At 36.2% G+C, this 20,425-nt stretch overlaps 1 protein-coding gene and 1 non-coding gene across 5 annotated transcripts in view; one reads left to right on the plus strand and one right to left on the minus strand.

Annotated features, from left to right (window-relative positions):
- The window catches only part of MNAT1 (MNAT1 component of CDK activating kinase), a 221,178-nt gene extending 202,789 nt beyond the window's left edge, over positions 1 to 18,389 (plus strand). Inside the window, exons 8-9 of one of the 4 annotated variants that reach the window (XR_006060529.1) lie at positions 17,928 to 18,106; positions 18,278 to 18,389. Coding sequence is in view for 1 of the 4 variants with exons in the window: in XM_004010698.5 (XP_004010747.1) it covers positions 17,928 to 18,048 (121 nt within the window). In the remaining 3 variants the exon portion in view is untranslated. Of the gene's footprint in view, positions 5,940 to 17,927 lie in introns of those variants that run through there. The other 3 variants (XR_006060530.2, XM_004010698.5, XM_060418138.1) reach the window with 3 other exon arrangements.
- LOC114115972 (U6 spliceosomal RNA) lies at positions 13,131 to 13,237 on the minus strand. Its single transcript, XR_003590072.1, has one exon. It is a non-coding gene; the product is annotated as a U6 spliceosomal RNA (small nuclear RNA).
- Positions 18,390 to 20,425: the final 2,036 nt, after the last annotated feature.

A 20,425-nucleotide genomic window follows, 5' to 3' on the forward strand; every position in this document is an offset into this window, starting at 1 on the left:
CAATTATAACAGTTTCCCAAAGCCAATAAAATAAGTATTTGGTCACCTAATGAAAAATTCAGTCATTGCAATTAAGGAGCTAATGTGAAGATATGAATCAGAGCTTCAAAGCTACTAAGTACCACTTAATAGCATCCTTTAGGCTCAAGTGCTTTCACTCATCGGGTCTCAGCAGTATACTTGCTTGTTCAAGGTAAACTTCTTTAGAAATAAGGGGATTTCCAACACAATAGCCACCTACTATGTTCAGAAATGTTTTCTGAGACATAGGTAGCATTTCTGTGTTTTAAAAAATCCATTTTCTGAGGCTGTAATGTATCATGAAAAACTTATAATTATGTAAGAAAAGAATCAGATACTTTGACTTATATTTAGAGGAAACATACGTTTTTCCTTTTGCCAGGAAAAAGACGATCTTTTTTTTTTTATATATAATTGACATATATGTTTCAAGTGTACAACATAGTGATTTGATATTTTTATAGATTGTACTGCATATAAAGTTATAAAATATTGGCTATATTCCCTGTGTTGTGTATTACATTCTTGTAATCTTCCTCCAGGGGATCTTCCCGATGCAGGGATGGAACATGCATCTCCTGCATTGGCAGGTGGATTCTTTATTGCTAAGCCGCAGGAAAGCCCTGACGTTGTCCTGGTTGTCTCTTAAATTGTCCACATTATGTATTCTTTTTTATGTTCCACTTCTGTGATTTTCACTACTTTTTCCTTCACTTCTGTAATCCATTCCTCTCTATCATTCAATTTACTGTTGATTCCTTCCAGGGTCTGTTTTTTTCCTTATAGTTATGTATTCTTCAGCTGTTCGATTCTTCTTTATATTTCCTAGTTCTTTATTAGACTGCTCACTGTGCTTATCCATTTTTCTCCTCAGTTTATTGAGCATCTCTATGATCAGTACCCTGAACTCTTTTGGATAGATTGCTTTCTTTCACTCTGCATAATTCTTCTGAGGTGTTATCTTATTTCTTCTTTTGGAACATAATCTTCTGTTGTCTCATTGTGTCTAATTCTGTTTTTATTTCTGTGTATTAGGTAGGTTGGTTACATTTCCTGATCTTGGAGAAGTGGTCTTACTAGGAAATGTCCTGTGTGGCTCAGCAGCACACTCCTCTCTGGTTACCAGAGTTATAGGCTATAGGGCTTCTCCCATACTGGGGTATACAGGCTCTTCTGTTGAGGAGGGGTTGACTACTGTGGGTATACTGGTAGATAATACTATCCCCTTGCCTGTTGGCTGCCAGGCCCTGCCTTGTGTACAGGCTGCTAGTTGCTGGTGGGTGTGCCATTTCCTAGCACAGCTGGTTGTGTCGCGTTGGGGGCACTAGGGGATTGCTAGCCCACTGATGGGCATGGCCCAGTCCTCAGGTGCCTGTCTTCAGGGCCCGGGGGGCCCTACAGTCTGTGCCCGTCTGCTGCTGGGAAGAGTTCTATCTTGGCATGGTTGGCTTGCTTTATTTGTTAATGAGCAGTGAGATAAAATGATTTCTAATGTTCCCTTCCGGTTTTAGGGTTCTGTGTTACTACCCTTACTGTACTACCTATGCTGTCTTTACCCACGATTCCTCTCATTTATTTTACAAAACATTTAAAATTTATTTTCAGTAACCACATGTAGAATTAATTTTAAGTGTATCTTTAAAAGATGGGATTGAATTCCCTTGGTATTTATTTTATATCATTTCAAATAAAATTATCTTCAGTTCCACAAAACATTAGGTTTTATAAATGGAGGCCGATCAGGAACAAAATATTCATGAATGGGGGCTTCTCTGGTGGATCAGCAGTTAAGAATCTGCCTGCAATGCAGGAGATGTGGGTTCAATCTCTGGGTCAGGAAGATCCCCTGGAGAAGGAAATGGCAACCCACTCTGGTATCCTTGCTTGGGAAATCCTATGGACAGAGGAGCCTGCTGGGCTTATATATAGTCCATGGGGTAGCAAAAAAGTCAAACATGACTTAGTGATTAAATAACAACAGCAACAAATATCATGAATGATCTTAGTTTGTATTTTACTTCTTTTTCACTTTTGCTGACTCATTATGGCAGGTCTACCTCAAAGCATGATCTAGAGATAAAGAGTATTATCTGGCTTGTTTTATGAACTCTGGAATGACAGATAAAAATAATTTTTCTACCAAAAGGTAGAATTCAGGAAAAAAACAGGGTTTATTTCTTTCTTTAATCTTTTAAAGTAATAAAATAAGAAATCTTAAGTGTTTAATTATAAAGAAGTTTTATAGTTTATTAAAGCCGGTTTTGCAAAATTAAACTTTAAAAACTTATGATTTTCAAATAAGTCATATGTAACTGATTAAAACATGTTTTTATTTAAAATATTATACCAGCATGTGCAAAAGCATAACGCATTGCTAAAAAATGTAGTCTGGAAGCAAATCAGAATACTGAAAATAAGGCTATAATTTTTTAAATAAGAGGAAAATATTTTCTTTACACATGAAGTTTCTGGTCCAAATGGTATTAACCCACTGACTGACTAATCTATTGAGGCATTCTGTTCCAGAAAAACTTCAGTTTTGGTAAAAATTGATTGCATTATCACATTACTTATGATAATGGGCATAGATTATTTTTTTTCCCAAAGTGATGCTGTGGTTTTGCTTTTGGAAGAGAGTGCAAGTTTTCTGTACTTAAGTATTAAAAATGCGTCTTAAAAACTTGAAATTGTTATGCATTAAACCAGAACTCTTGGAGTTTTATTCAGATTTTACTGCTTATAGTCACTGGTCTCTTGAGTAGATATTTTATGAACCTGTTTTTACTTGCTGGAAAATAGAATTTTCCATAATTAAGAAAAACATCAGTTATTTTATCCACTTGACTTTGTCTTTTCTTGTTATTGTTTGCTTTAGAGATTTATCGAAGTTGTCAACATGATTCAGATTCCAGTGTATGAAATAGAACTTTTGAGAAGGTGCTTTGAAAGGAAAAATAAATATCTTACAGAATATCTAGCTTTGGGTGTGTCTACTTCTGTTTGAATTTCTTGTTTTCCTTTGCATTTATAGCTTTGCCCCATTATAGTATGTATCTTTCAGTATAAAACTGGTTAACACATTGAGAGTTCAGCGTATGATACAGAGGATAATAAAATCTCAAAGAAATTTTCAAATATACCTATTTATGAAAATATGAATATTTTAATTTTAAATGTCTTTTTAAAAAAACAATTTAAAAAATTTATTTATTTTTGGCTGTGCTGGGTCATTGTTTCTGCTCGTCCTTGTCTCTAGTTGTGGCGAGCGGGGGCTGCTCTACTTGGATTGTTCTCATTGCATTTTGGCTTCTCATTATTCTCATTGTGTTTTAGATTCTCTTACTCGAGGGCGCAGGCTTCAGTAGTTGCAGTATGTGGGCTCAGTAGTTTCAGCTCCTGGGTTCTAGAACACAGTCAACAGTTTTGGAGCAAGCGTTTGGAATCTTCCTCAATCAGGGATTGAACCTGTGTCTCCTGTTTTGGCAGGTAGATTCTTTACCACTGAGCCACCAGGGAAGCCCGAAATAACTGTCATTTTGCACTCTACATTATGCCCATCTTTGTCATTATTGTAGACATCGTCTGATTTCCAGGAAACCTTCCTGTCTTCCTCTGTAAATGATGTACACAGCCTGTCTTCTGTTTAGTCTTCTGTCATCTTCCTCCACAGCTTCATGATTTGTGGTGACAACTCTTTTCATGTCCTGTATATTTTTACTTGACACCTATTTTCAGGACCATTCTTTAGATCCTTGAATAACAAGAATGGTGATTTAGTTTCAAAAGTTTTTTACCCTCTACTTAGAAGTTCAGATGATTTTTTTTAAAACGATGGTTGTTTAGTGAATAGATATTTATCTTGCTCTCAAGAAACTTATCTCAAAGAGAATATGTAATGTGTATAAAGAGCCATGATACTTACAAGAGAGGCAGAGATAAAGTGCTGTGCAAATTCAGAGTAGGAGGAAGTCTACCTGATCAATTTAGAAGAGGTTGCATCTAAAAATGTTATTAAATAATTTAAACATAGAGAAGTACAGAGAATGAATAAATATAATTCTGCTACCCAGAATTAACAGGTATTATTTTTCAGAAGTCTAAAGGTACCATCTCTCTCCCTTTTGAACAGAGGAAAGGCCTTTTAGAATGCTTTAATCTTAGACTCCCCCTTCTATTATTCTTTATTTTTTCGTTATCATTTTGTGGTGGCAGTGGTAGTGTTTTTCGCTCTTTACCCCTCATATCGTGCTCTTCCCATTAGAAAGATGCTCTTCCCAATTTTCATCTTGCTATCTCCTTTAGTGCTTCTTTCACGTTTTCCATCTTTTTAAGCTCTGCTAAATTCTTTGTGTTTTCCACATGTGTGGAATTCCAGTTTACTCATTTTCTGTCTGTCTGTGAATAATCAGCCACTTAATCTGTCCATTGATGCTTTTGTTCCAAATATTGCAGATGGAGTTTTTAAAAAAGAGAGTGTATATTCTTTTTATGTTTTTCTTGTCTTAAGGCATTACTTCTTTCGTCATCTTTTGACATGAAATATGCTTCCTTTAATGTTTCTTTCAGTTTCTCTTAGCCACGTGTTTGAGTGTTAGTCTTGCCATTGGTTGGTTGTGTCTTCTGACTTTTTATAGATGAGCTTCATTTCTTTTCTTCTTTTTTAACTATGAACTCTTTTTAGTGGGAGTTGCTTTCCTGTGAACCTTGGATTGTGGAAGCATGGTGATGTAGAGATTCACATTTGCTTCTGCCAGGGTCCTATTGGCTTCACTGAATCTGGACCAATTACTGTTCTTAATTTCCTGGGGGTAAAGTAGGCTTGGGTATTATGATTTCTCATGTATGAATTATTTTTGGCCAATGCCCCTAACAACTGTCCCAGGCCAATAAGCAGAATTTCCCTATAAGTTGTTTTACAGATGGGATAGATAGCACTTTTTCAGTTTGTATGGAGGGAGCCATGCCAAGTTCCAGCTTCCTACAGCCTGTCATCTGTTCCTGGGTAGATGTCAGATCAGTGGGACCCGGCACTTTCCTGAACTTCAGCTTCTGCTCATGTTCTGACTTTGTGTTCCACTGTAATTTTTGGCACTTGAGCATTTTCTTGCTTTTAAACTTAGTTGTTTATTTTATTTTCATTTGTTATAGTATATATTCTATATGTACATGTTTCTTTGTTGCATAGGGAAGCTTCTCATGTCTCCGTTCAGAATTGAGGGATTGATATTTGAATCATGGCTTTGGAAGACAGGCAGTGGGGAGGTCATCCCAAAATAATGAAACAGCCTAAACAAAGGTATGGTGTGAGTAGACCATACTGGAAATAGGGAGCTCAGTTAAGAGACTTTTAGCAGTAGTCCATGAAAGAGATACTAAGGAGCTGAAATAAGATAATCGCAGTGGCAATGAAGATTACGTGAGAGGTAAACAGATGTTTGTAGAGAGGTGCTGTGATACAGATTTCTCATTCGTATGGGGGAGAAAGAAGATCCAAAATGACATTAGGACTACACTGAAACTATTAAGAGGAATAAGAGACACAGAAGGGTAGGTGTGTAAAGGAAGATGAGTTCAGTTATGAAAATATTAAATTTATAGTGTGAGACACAAACATAAGGGCAAAAGGGCAAAGGATAGAACCATAGGGTTTAGCATTTATTTATTTATTTTTCTCTTTTTTTTTTAAAATTCAATTTTTATTTTTACTTTATTTTACTTTTACAATACTGTATTGGTTTTGCCATACATTGACATGAATCCACCACGGGTGTACATGCATTCCCAAACATTTAGTATTTAGAACAGAGGTGGTGAATGAAGCCGAACGTTCTGTATTTAGAACAGAGGTGGTGAATGAAGCCGAACGTTTCAGAGATGGAATCCAGAATAGAAGAAGAGAAAGTCAGTCAAAAAGAAAACCAGTAAATTAGGAAACAGGTTGAAGTAGAGAAATTTGGGGAATCAAGTGTCAAAGCAGTTAGAAGTGTGGTCCAAATTACAGGTATTGTTATGGAAACCAGAGGCTAGGAGCATTTCACAGCTGGAGGCTGTCTCCAGATGTAGAGAGAGTGGAGGAAGATGTTGAGGAGGGCAAGGACAGAGAAAGGGTCATTTCATAGGAGTGGGATATGAAGCATAAGAGGAAAAGGTAGTGAGGGTAGAAATAATATAGCAATTTAACTTTTGAAATAAAATATTCTAGGGTGTGAATGGGATTTATGAAATATAGATCTGCACATATGTTTGTGAATATATAAATGTATTATATATATAATATATGTATGTTTGTAAAATTGTTCTATTTGTCTTTTAACATGTAGGTATTAGCCTCATTGGGTAACTCTATTACCCTGTGATAAAAGATTAACAAGCAGGAATACTCTAATTTGTCTTATTTATTTAAGATTTATTTATTTTTGTTTTGTTTCGGCTGTGCTGCATGGCATGTGGGATCTTAGTTCCCAGAACAAGGATTGAACCTGCATACCCTACAAGGGAAGTGCCAAATCCTAACCACTGGACCACCAGGCAAGGTCCCCTAATTTGTCTAATTGAAAAAATCAAAACCAAAACCTTCACTTGGATCTTCATAATTGGGGTATAGTAAAAAGGGGAAGAGAGAAGGCAATATTGTTATTTTTGAAGTAGATATGAGAGCAGATGAAGATTTCTGTTCGAAAGAAGTACATGTTGATTAGTGGAAGGTAATGACTTGGGAAATTTGGGCTGTGAAAGGCCTGTTCCTTATGAAAGCTTACTTTGTATTAATAGTGTCAAAGAATATGTAGGTTGTCATGGAGCCTGTACTTTATCAAATGTCTTTTCTGTGCTGTATGCTTTGCATACATATATTTTTTGTTTAACCTTCTAAAAAATAGTATGCAGTATTATTGTCTCCCTTTTATAGGGCGGGGGTGGGGGGGAAGATGAGGTTTGAAAAATAAAAGAACTTTCCAAATCATGATATTAGTAATTGTCCAAGGAGGGATGCAAACCCAAATGCATCTGTTTCTAAACTCTTTGTCCTTTCTATTAGCCCGTGATGTCTTTATATATTTATGTGGTACAGGGACAAAGAGGGAAATGGTACAGGGAAGAAGACTGACATGATTTTATATTTAATTTAGAGTCTGTAGTCAGCAGAAAACCACAGCAATGGGGAGAGTTTTCCTTTTGCAAACTTAGGAGGGTACTTAATGAGGAGAGGAATTGAATTTGGTTTCTCCATCTAGGCTGTTAGCCTTAGTACCATCCCAGTATGTTTCATACTAATAAAGAAATAGAAATTTGATGCATTATTGTGGGGAAAAATTCCAGATTGTCAGGGCTTTGGCTGAAGTCTCAGTGACCACTTAACTGATTTCATCCATCACTTTGTTTCTGCTGCTTTAGTAGATCAGCTTTTTAACCACTGATCAATCCTTAGCCCTGCTATTTATATATGTAATCTTCAAATAGTTTTTCCAGATAAATCTGATTTACTTTCTTATCTTAAGTTAATGTATTGACTTTGCATGGAAACCAGGAGGGAGTCCACTAAAACAGTGGAAAGAATAATGTGAATGTAGCAAGTTTTGGTATTATATATACTTTAAGACACATTATTATCATTAACATGAATTATTACAAATGGAATCAAAGTAGCTATAATTAGTAATATTTGGTGAAATCAAGGTCAACTAGAGATGATTTAGTGTTTCCAGGTAGATTGTTGACTGGATTAATGGCAGCTGTGGTTGTGACTATAGTTTGCACCACTCTTTTTCAAATGAAATATTTCATACATAGAAATTATATAGTATATATACTTTACAAAGAGCAATAATAAAACAGTTGCTGAATTGTTTCCATTCTCATTGCTTCTCTCCCCTCTACTCCTTCAAGTCTTGTATTTTGAATTCTACTTATTAACTTATGAGCTGGAGCAGAGTCAGTGCTATTGAAACTACCTGTGTGCATTTCTCTTACTCCCACTGTGGTTCCACCTAATATCAGAAATTCATGACGATTATCATTTTAACAATTTGTCCATTCTCCTATCAGTATTCCCTTGGGCTGTTCCTATTGTTCTTTTGCTGTAAGAAACACTACTGCTACAAGTACTATGAGTAGGCCCCTTGGAGCCCCTAGATGGAGAAATCTCATAGGTTTTCTGCCTTTGCTATTATTATCCCCTTAAAATTACAAGAAGGGAGAGGCACGAGTAGCAGGTTCTAACTCTTTTCCAAGTGACTTCTGTGTCTCTTGCATCTATCTTCTTTGTAAGTCTAAGGGAAGAGATTGTATGGGGTATACTTAGACACACGCAGAAGTGATAGTAAGCCAGATATCTGGGTGCCCTGTGGCTCATTTGACATAATTTTATGTTGACATGTAAAATTAACTGCCGCAGCTGCTTTTGTCACAGTTATACCCTGTACTCCTCTAGGCCTTTGCCCCAGTCCTTTCCCTTCTTGTTCTGTCTCGTCGCCTTAAATATTAAGTATTCACTCTTATGGTTTCAGATACCCTGTACATACTGATAACTCCCAAATTATGTTCATTCCATAATTTTATTCTTAGTACTTGGCCCATATATCCAGCTACTGCTCTGTATCTCAGCTCATGTATTTCTTATGTATAATCACTTCAGACTCAAGGCCAAAATTAAACTCACAGTTTTCCCCTTCTCTCTTGTCCCACTGCAATTTGCTTCTCTTCCAGTTTTCCATTATCTCTGTGAGGGCATCTTTCTTTTTCTATGTGACTAGAGAGCTGGAAATTGACTAGACAGTTGGAAGTCCTTCCCTTTCCATTCTCCCATATTCAGTTGATGTTTAAATATCTCTTGAACTAGTGCGTGCTGCACACTTAGTCACTCAGTTGTGTTTGAATTTTTGTGGACCCCCTCTCCCCCCAATCCCGGACTATAGCCTGCCAGGCTTCTCTGTCCATGGAATTTTCCAGGCAAGAATATTGGAGCAGGTTGCCATTTCCTCCTCCAAGGCATCTTCCTGACCCAGGGATCGAACCCCAGTCTCCTGTATCTCCTGCACTGGCAGCGTATTCTTTACCACAGAGCCACCAGGGAAACTCCTTGAACTAGTACTTTCCTTTACTTCCACTGCCACCACTCTAATCCAGGCACCGCTTCTCAAGCCTGTAATAGAGAAGCATTCTCATAAGGAGTGTCTCTGCAGTCAACTTCTGCTTCTCTAATCCACTGTGCTGCCAAACTAGCCTATTTAGATTACTAGCTTCCAACAACTTTTCAGTGGCTTCCCATTGCTCTTTGAATAAAATTCACATTTCTTAACATTTCCATAAGGCCTTGTTTTGGATACTTTCTGCCAACATCTCTAGCCTCATCCTGAGCTGTAGTGACCTTTTCCTTGTATTCTCAATATGTGCTGTGGCTCCTTACTGCTTCACCTAAGTTCTTCCCTCTGCTGGATTATTTCTCTACTCCTTTTGCCTTGCTTACTGACTCTTCCTCATCCTTTGGATCTAAGCTTAACTCTAATTTCATTTTCTAAACTTGTTCATGTTGGTTTCCCTTTTTATCCACACCCATAGAGCCATGTTTTTCCTTTTCATGATATTTAACATCTTTTTTTTTTTTTTTCCTACTGAATTACAAGTTTCATGAGAGCATGGAGTCTTTGCTGTCTGTTTTATTCTCAGAGTTGCTTCAAAACCTGGCAAATAGTAGATACTGAGTAATTTTTTTGTTTGTTTTTTTAAGAATGAATGAGCTCCATAGATGTGAATTTTCCCCTTTTTTACGTGCCCCACACTTGGAGAAAAATTACTCTTTCTTCTTTTATAAAGATGTGATAAAACTTCCAGCACACATCTGTTACTAGCATGAAAATCATAGTAAACATTAGACAAACTAGAATGGGCTATATCTTTTATGTTTTCAAGTAGTTCTCACGCAAATCAAGGAAATACTGCTTTCACTATGTAGCTGTATTAACTTTCAGTAATAGCTACCTTGACTTAAAATAACTAGGGTGTTCTTTCAGTTCAGTTCAGTTCAGTTCCATTGCTCAGTCGTGTCAACTCTTTGCGACCCCATGGACTGCAGCACGCCTGACTTCCCTCTCCATCACCAACTTCTGGAGCTTGCTCAAACTCATGTACATTGAGTTGGTGATGCCATCCAACTATCTCATCCTCTGTTGTCCCCTTTTCCTCCTGCCTAAATCTTTCCCAGCTTCAGGGTCTTTCCCAATAAGTCAGTTCTTCACATCAGATGGCCAAAGTATTGGAGCTTTAGCTTTAGCATCAGTCCTTCCAATATTCAGGACTGATTTCCTTTGGTTTGATCTACTTGCAGTCCAAGGGACTCTCAAGAATCTTCTCCAACAACCACAGTTCAAAAGCATCAGTTCTTTGGCACTCAGCTTTCTTTATAGTTCAACTCTCACATCCATACATAACTAATAGAAAAACCATAGCTTCAACTATATGGACCTTTGTCGGTAAAGTAATGTCTGTGCTTTTTAATATGCTGTCTAGGTTGGTCACAGCTTTTCTTCCAAGAAGCAAGTGTTTTTTAATTTCATGGCTGCAGTCACCATCTTCAGTGATTGTGGAGCCCAAGAAAATAAACTCTGTTATGTTTCCATAGTTTCCCCATCTATTTGACGTGAAGTGTTAGGACTGGATTCCATGATCTTAGTTTTTTGAATTTTGAATTTTAAGTTTTAAATGTGTGTTCTTTGAGAGTAATAAATTGTATAATTTATTTCAGTTATAATTCAGAAAGACTTACCTGAGCAATCTGTAATTATCTCTTACTTGGGCACCTTGTGGCTTTTAGTTCCCAAATGAGCTTTGTTGTTCATGTGGTCTAAATGTCTGGAATAATTGGTCACTTGATTCCCAGTTATATTAGTGTAAATCAGAGATCAGCTTTAATAAGTTTATTCAAGTTACTGTCTAGATAATAAAGTGAAGAATATATAATAAAGATAACAAAGTCAGTGATGACTATGGAAGTTTGTTATATTTTTGGTTGGAGTTCATGAAGCCACATATTTTTATGACCAATGGCCCTAAGAATTATGGACAGTTATTCTGACTTGTAGCACTTTCTTCATTTATCTTAGAATATACACAGTCATCAGTTTCTCTCTGTGGACATTTCCTGTGTTATTCTGACATTGTGATTGGATTAGGACATCTGAGCACTAACTTCAGTTTTTAGAGTGTTTCTGCATTTTATTTTATTTTATTTTAATTTTTACTTTATTTTACTTTACAATACTGTATTGGTTTTGCCATACATTGACATGAATCCACCACAGGTGTACATGCGTTCCCAAACATGAACCCTCCTCCCACCTCCCTCCCCATAACATCTCTCTGGGTCATCCCCATGCACCAGCCCCAAGCATGCTGTATCCCGCATCGGACATAGACTGGCGATTCGATCCTTACATGATAGTATACATGTTTCAATGCCATTCTCCCAAATCATCCCACCCTCTCCCTCTCCCTCTGAATCCAAAAGTCCTCTATACACATCTGTGTCTTTTTTGCTGTCTTGCATACAGGGTCATCATTGCCATCGTTCTAAATTCCATATATATGTGTTAGTATACTGTATTGGTGATTTTCTTTCTGGCTTACTTCACTCTGTGTAATCGGCTCCAGTTTCATCCATCTCATCAGAACTGATTCAAATGTATTCTTTTTAATGGCTGAGCAATACTCCATTGTGTCTATGTACCACAGCTTTCTTATCCATTCATCTGCTGATGGACATCTAGGTTGTTTCCATGTCCTGGCTATTATAAACAGTGCTGCAATGAACGTTGGGGTACATGTGTCTCTTTCAATTCTGGTTTCCTCAGTGTGTATGCCCAGCAGTGGGATTGCTGGGTCATAAGGCAGTTCTATTTGCAATTTTTTAAGGAATCTCCACACTGTTCTCCATAGTGGCTGTACTAGTTTGCATTCCCACCAACAGTGTAGGAGGGTTCCCTTTTCTCCACACCCTCTCCAGCATTTATTTCTTGCAGATTTTTGGATCGCAGCCATTCTGGCTGGTGTGAAGTGGTACCTCATTGTGGTTTTGATTTGCATTTCTCTAATAATGAGTGATGTTGAGCATCTTTTCATGTGTTTGTTAGCCATCCATATGTCTTCTTTGGAGAAATGTCTATTTAGTTCTTTGGCCCATTTTTTGATTGGGTCGTTTATTTTCTGGAATTGAGCTGCAGAAGTTGCTTGTATATTTTTGAGATTAGTTGTTTGTCAGTTGCTTCATTTGCTATTATTTTCTCCCATTCAGAAGGCTGTCTTTTCACCTTGCTTATATTTTCCTTTGTTGTGCAGAAGCTTTTAATTTTAATTAGATCCCATTTGTTTATTTTTGCTTTTATTTCCAGAATTCTGAGAGGTGGATCATAGAGGATCCTGCTGTGATTTATGTCTGAGAGTGTTTTGCCTATGTTCTCCTCTAGGAGTTTTATAGTTTCTGGTCTTACATTTAGATCGTTAATCCATTTTGAGTTTATTTTTGTGTGCGGTGTTAGAAAGTGATCTAGTTTCATTCTTTTACAAGTGGTTGACCAGTTTTCCCAGCACCACTTGTTAAAGAGATTGTCTTTACTCCATTGTATATTCTTGCCTCCTTTGTCAAAGATAAGGTGTCCATATGTGTGTGGATTTATCTCTGGGCTTTCTATTTTGTTCCATTGATCTATATGTCTGTCTTTGTGCCAGTACCATATTGTCTTGATGACTGTGGCTTTGTAGTAGAGCCTGAAGTCAGGCAAGTTGATTCCTCCAGTTCCATTCTTCTTTCTCAAGATTGCTTTGGCTATTCGAGGTTTTTTGTGTTTCCATACAAATCTTGAAATTATTTGTTCTAGTTCTGTGAAAAATGTGGCTGGTAGCTTGATAGGGATTGCATTGGATTTGTAAATTGCTTTGGGTAGTATACTCATTTTCACTATATTGATTCTTCCGATCCATGAACATGGTATATTTCTCCATCTATTAGTGTCCTCTTTGATTCTTTCATCAGTGTTTTATAGTTTTCTATATATAGGTCTTTAGTTTCTTTAGGTAGATATATTCCTAAGTATTTTATTCTTTTCATTGCAATGGTGAATAAAAATATGGAACACTTCATGAATTTGCGTGTCATCCTTGCGCAGGGGCCATGCTAATCTTCTCTGTATCGTTCCAATTTTAGTATATGTGCTGCTGAAGCGAGCACTGTTTCTGCATTTTAGTGATAATTGTCTGAGCATATTATTGCTCTGATTGTTTTTAATCAATCAGAGATAGACTTCAGATTGTTAAGGTAAATCTTTTATAGCTTTGTCTGAATTTCTTACAAGAGCTCTGGGTCTTGACAGCTGAGATCTGTTGGCTGATCTCTTTTAATGGTAGTTAGATTTGAGTTTTGTAGGCTGAGAGGCAGAACTACTTGGAACTGGTCTTTTTAATGTATGATGGCTTTAAATGCAGACTTTAAAAAATGGGCCACCTTGTAAAAAGAAAATCTTAGTCTCTAGAGTTTATTCATTCCTTTTCTTAGTTTGAACCAGTCCAAGTTTATAACTCAGTCGAGTTTAAAAGTTGGACTTTTTTTTTAACTCTCTGTAGGGCCTGGTAATTTGAGGAGGAGGAAACTAATATGAGCTTCATATTTTCATTTTAACTTAAATTCTGAGATTCTTTGATTCTCTGGAGCCAAAGCATTTCAAGGGTTTTCATGACGGAGTTACGACTGGAGGAAAAGAGTGCTGCCTCTTCGTTCTGAGTGACAACCCCTGCCCTCTGCCCCTAGCTGAGAACGCAAAGAACTGTTGCATAGCACTAAAGTGAGCTGAGTCCTAGACTTCAGCCATATGGTCAGTATAGGGCTTTTTAAAGGAAGGAAAATAGTAAAAGAGTAATTTCAGAGGAGCTCTCTTATGTTAAAGAACTGAGAAAATGAAGTCTTTCTGAAGCTAAGTGTAAATTATACCACCTTCTCTGGGAGCAAAAGCTGCTAAATGTAACAGAAGAAAATGACAGTGTAGGAAATTGAAGTTTAGGAACAGACTTTCAGGGGTGATTTTCTAATGCTTAATCCTTTCTTACTCCCCTCTCAGGATCCATTCCCTCCTTTTCCTCCCCCTTCTCCACAGTCTGTTTGAAAGAGAGTTTGATGCCCTTTGTATAGAAATTATTGTAGACATGCTTTTGAATACATACTTTTTTTAAGCCTTATTTAAGAAAATAATCAAAGGTATGATTTTTAAATCTTTGAATTTAGTCTGCTTTCAGTAAAAATAAGGTATAGGTACCAAAATAAGCAAACCTTTTTTTCTTTCCTGGTTTCTGCTTATAAGATTTACAGGTATTTAAAATAAACCCATGAAAAACAGAAATACTGTCCTGGGATTGGCTAAATAGTAAGAGCAATTACCTCCAGGCTCCAAAATCCAACTGAGCTTGACTTTTGGAAATAAATTTGGCTAAGACTTCTTCCTCATTCTGTTGTATAAAGGTGTACATGAAATGATACTGACCTCTGCCAGAAACCCCAGGAATCCTATTCAGTGATGTACTTGTAACGGTCATGAAAGAATAAAACAACACAGATGTGAATTACTGTGAAAAAGTAGGCAAAACACTAAATTCTCATTGTGTGGTTTTAATGTTGCAGATCCTTCAAAATTCTTTGGTATACCACAATAATTAAAGGGTTTAAGAACTTAAGATACTTAGAAAATAATAGCCCACAGTTGAGTAACAAGAGTGGCCCGTTTTATTTTTTTAAATTGAAATTAATGTAGATTGCCATGGAGAAAATAGGTTGAAATATTTAACAATAACTGTTTTGTGCAGCTACAGCCCTGAAGAAAAAACAGCAATGTAAGTAAGCAGATCTTTAAAGAATCATGCTTACAGATATGTTTAATGTCAATGATTTGCTAGAAGAGAAATGCATTGTTTTCAATGCTATGCAAAGAAGTTTTAATGGACTTGATGTTGGCAGTGAGAATCTACAACTTAGCATTAATAACTCAAGTTTAAAAATATTTGCTTATTGCTCTAGATTATGACCATGTTCAAGAAATACTATTTTCAAACACTAGTTAATCATTTTAAATAAACTTTTAAAAACTCATTTATGACATCAATGAGTATGACTGTTTATTACATTTTACCTATAAAAAGTTGCACTGTTTTATATACTCTTTATGGAAACTGCACAGTCATAAATTAAAAGATGCAACTGTTTTGGATATTTTATTGGTGGGCCTGTGTTTTCCTGCCAGCAGTGCAGCTGTTTCCAGTTTCTCAGGATAACATGTAAAAAGCTGTATGTATACTGCAAGTTTATGCTTGAATTGCCAAGCCAGCGATGGTATGACTCAACTTTCCCAGAAACAAGTTGTACCAAAATGTGATGAATTAAAACAGCTAGTTGCACAGTGGTTTGTATTGTTATGAAAACCAGTTCTTCATTTATGATAGTTGGCTTTGTAAGGTTGACACATTCCACTGTGGTACTTGAATTTTGCCTTGGCTAAACAGCCATTGGAGCTAAGAGTGTGCTTTTGCGGGTCTGAGGAAAGGGAAAAGGGTGATACAACATTATCTGGGATATGGATAAACTTAGCTCGAAACTTGTATCAGGAATGGAAGATTTCACTTCCAAGATACCTGTAGAAATATTATTCACTTGTTATTTGTGTGATAGTTATTTCTTGGTGAAGAGAAATTGATTTTATGTTGTTTCAGGTTAATTTTTACTTTCTGAGGTGATTTAACACTTAGCTTATTTCTCATCCGTCAGAGTCCTAACAGTGAACATTTTATTTTATCCTGGAAGGTAATAAGCACATACTTTTATGGCATGTATTAGGTTTGGGGAATTCCCATTTAAATCCTATGGGACCCAAGGTTATATCAAGAGTTTGACAACGACTGTTCAATAACAATGGTCTCCAAGGTGGGATGCATCCCATCAGGACATGTAAGATAGGATATAAGGAGAAAATATTAGAACTTTCATTTAAATATTTTAATTTCATCCTTTAAATGTTTTAAATTTCATATATATATTATATTTACTAATATGTGTATATATACTATGAAAAGTGAAAGTGTTAGTAGCTCAGTAGTATCTGACTTTTTGCAATCCCATGGACTGTAGCCCACCAGACTCCTCTGTCCATGGAATTCTCCAAGCAAGAATACCAGAGTAGGTAGCCATTCCCTTCTCTAGGGGATCTTCCTGACCCAAGGATTGAACCTGGGTCTCCTGCATTGCAGGCAGATTCTTTACCATCTGAGCCATCAGTGGTGGGGAGGGGGGGAGTGAAAGTGTTAGTCATTCAGTCATGTCCGACTCTTTGCAACCTCATGGGACTGTAGCTCACTGTGCTCCTCTGTCCATGGGATTTCTCAGGCATGAATACTGGAGTGGGTTTCCATTTCCTTCTCCAGGGAATCTTCCCGACCCAGAGATTCAACCTGGGTCTCCCACTTTGCAAGCAAATTCTTTACCATCTGAGCCACCAGGGAAGCCCATATATATATACTATGATATATATTTAACACTTAGTATACTAATAGTATATATTAATACTTTATGCATATAATTTTAAACAAGTATACAAATTTTGGAGATGCATGCTCAGATATTTTTACTGCTATAAATATACTATCAAAAAAGTTTGGAGATGGTTGCTCAATAAATATTAATTTCCTTTCACCTTTTACTTTCCTCTTTCACCCTTGGTAGAGAAGCAAAGAATTGAGTTAACACCTTGATTTGTGGCAGTGTGAATAAATTATAGCCAATTCCAGGAGCTTATGCTGTGTCTTACTTTGACCACTTTTTCTATTTGGTCTTTTATATTGCCATATATTTTTTAATCACACAAGCTTATTAAACATGGGTACAAATGAAAAACAGACTTGTTATTATGTTAGAAATAATAAGTTGCTCATGCATCAAGACTTTGACATACAGGAAGTCTGAATGAATGAGAATAGAAAAGTTTCCAAGTTATTAAAATGTTCTGGTACCTGATTTATTCATTTGCCATACCCGTAATTCTAAAGTGGGTGAAGCTGCTTTACTTCCTGAGGCCTGAAGAAACAATGTGGTTTCTTAAACTAGGCATTAAAGCAAAGCTGGAAATATTTGTTTTCTGACAGTGCTGGTAGTCATGCTAACAAGTTTTCCCTCTTTAGCTAGGATTATCCCATTGTAAGGCCTGTTTGTATACCTTTATAAAGGCAGAAAGTTTTAATTGCTAAATGACATGTGTGTAACAGTCTTTTGAGATTTAATCAAGACTCTTCTGTATTTACTAATCGAGACATTCTTTTGAACTCAGGCTGTCTCAGAGATTTCTTAGATGTAGTTTTCTAAAATTTCCTTTCATGTAGGAGGAGGAAGACAATATGTTTTTGTAATACTGAAGTAATTTTAAAGTAACTAGTATGTTCTCTCCCCCCTATCACTTGTTTGGTTTTTTTTTTTTTTTCCAGGACATATTTATTGTAAAATATTCAGTATTTATGTAAAATTTTAGTAATACAGTAGTATTATGATGTGCATTCATTTATTAAGTGTATGCCAGGAAGGATAGCAGCAGTTAGGTACCCAAACAATAGCCAGCAAAATAAATTAGTTCTGAAAATTGGGAATATGAAACATTTTAATAGCAAGTATTATTTTTGAAGACTCCTTTAGAGCTGTTTTTAGATCTTAATGAAATTCATTTTATAATTTAGAGTTGGTAAGTTTCCTTTTAAAAGATAACAATGCATTTATAAAGTCTGAACATTTCAGTCCTAGAATTTGACTTTTGAATCAGTTTTACTGTTGCTTTTTAAAGTGTTACCAGTTTACATGTGCTTTATATGCCAACGCCACACTTTCTGTTTTGTTGTAGGTATTTAAACCATGTCAGAGCTGCCTCGCCACAGGACCTTGCTGGAGGCTATACTTCTTCTCTGGCTTGTCACAGAGCACTACAGGATGCATTCAGTGGGCTTTTCTGGCAGCCCAGTTAACCTTTATTTCTCCCCTATAAGATCTGGACCTTGGAGCCGAACCAGAGAGCTAGCAAAAGTAAGGCAGACTTGTAAAATTATAGCCATGTACAGCTGCACAACAACAGTCCTACCACTAGCAGCTGCATTAAAGTATTTATAGAGAGAAATTTTCAGAACTAAGTTGGGTAATATAGTGGATAAATATTTGTGGAAAAGATTTATTTTTTACTTATATTTTTCTGAGCAGGATTGAAGCCGTAAGCCTCATCTGATGGAAGATATGAATAATTCACCTATGTGAGTTTGAGGTTGACAGACTTGTAAAATCTTTTAAAAAATAAAGCCAGACTTTATATTAAGTTCTGTGGTTTTTCTCTTATTACAGTGTTTTACTTGAACACATTTAAAAATGCCATTTTGAATACGACATTTAGTGTTAATATCCAAGAGTATTATTTCTTCTCATAAAATGTTCCATTTTTTTTTCCCAATGTCTTCTTAATACTAGTCCAGACAAGTGGATATATTTCCTTCTACCAGCAGGTTGTGGCAAGTAAAACCTGACCTGTGATAATGTCACTCTTTCAATATTAAGGACTAAGTGCCTGTTTTGAGCAGTGGAAAGTGAGACAAACCTTGATCAGTGTGTTATAGTTCCCAGCTGTGAGCCTTACTTAGGATAAACCAGAGCAGAGTATTAACCTGCTTTAATGACAAATTCAAAGAAGTAAGTTAATAAAATTTAATACTTAAAAGGCACCTTTCACCTCAATGTGAGCTCATTTTATGATGAAACCTTGGAGACTGGAATGAATATATTTTAAATCAAATTTCTCTATGAGTAAATTGCAGACCCCCGTATAGTTTCTTTTGAAACTTCAAAGGCTTTGAGTACACCCTGAATGTTGCTTACAGAGTTTGGATGTGGATAAGATGGATATTTGTAGCATCTCAACCTTGTATGAGTCTGTTACCTAGATGACTGGGTACGGGATATCGTTTCTCAAAGAAATTAAGGGATTTTCTATCAAATCTCCATTACAACAGATGTTAGTTTTATGAGTAGAAAGTTATGTGAAACAAAATTTGTGGGTTACATTAGAGTAGAAATTTCATATGTAACAGCACCATCTTATCTGACTAAGTAGGCATTAATTTCAGGAGTGCATGTTCATCTTCACAACCCTTCTGTCTTTGATAAGTGAGAAAATCAAGGCATCAAATAGTTAAGTAGGCTAAAATCATACACACAAGCCAGAACTGGAACACAGGTGAGTTTTTCTTTTAAATCCAACTCTAGTTCTATCTATACTCTACTAGGTTGCATCCTATTTTTCATATCTATTGGGTTGGCCAAAAAGTTAACTCGAGTTTTCCTGTACCATCTTACAGAAAAAAACCCGAATGAACTTTTTGGCCACCCCAGTATTAGTTTTTTCCCGATAGAGGACTAGCACTTTAAGTACAACGCATAAATCTGTTCAAAGAATAGTGAGAACACTGGACTTGTGGTTAAGGATTTTCTGTACTCAGCTGCCAAAGTAAGGTATCCAGTCTTTAAAAAATAAATACTATTATTTATTCTCAGTACCTTGTATGATGTATTTAAATAGAATGAATTAATTATTAACAAAATTTTTCAAAGGCTTTCAAAACTTTTTTTCTGAGCCTACTTTATTATTGTGGAAATTACCTGCACCTGATTTGGGAAATCAGTTAAATTCCACCACCTGGATACATTGTAAATATTTTACCCTTACTATTGCCATACTTTGTTCAACAGGTCAAATTTAAACATTGTTAACTGACTGTATTAGATCAAAGGGAATGGTGAAAGATAACCTAATGGCAACAATTTACTAAATAACAGTATTCTATGCTGATGAAATTATCCTCTATCTTAGTGATTTACTCTCCCAAAACAAAAGTGTGAACAAGTCTTTCATCTACATGAATTTCCTAAGTTTTACAACACTAGCACAGAAACAACTACTGAACGTTAACCATCTGGGAAGCACTGTGCCTCATGCTTTGTGAGTAATCCTTGTAACAGTGCTAGTATTATCTCCACATTTTAACAAATGGGGATGCTTTGGTTAAGTAACCTACTAAAGGTCAGTACATTTTAAAAGGAGCAGAATTTGGGTTTGAACCCAAGTGGTTAAACTGCAGAGTCCATGTCCTGGAGATGACTGTCAGACTTATAAACAACAGCTGTGTAAAACCAAGTCTGAGCAGACAAACTTCTAAAGACCTTGAGGAAATTTTACAGATCGAGTTCTAATATGGGATATAAGTGATATCAACTAAATAACCATGTTGATATCTTTAATAGAAGTTCTCAGGACTTCATTACATAAAACATGATTTGACTACTAACTGCATTCTCTTTTTA

Source organism: Ovis aries, chromosome 7 (assembly GCF_016772045.2).
Source record: "Ovis aries strain OAR_USU_Benz2616 breed Rambouillet chromosome 7, ARS-UI_Ramb_v3.0, whole genome shotgun sequence".
In the NCBI taxonomy this organism is placed as follows: domain Eukaryota; kingdom Metazoa; phylum Chordata; class Mammalia; order Artiodactyla; family Bovidae; genus Ovis; species Ovis aries.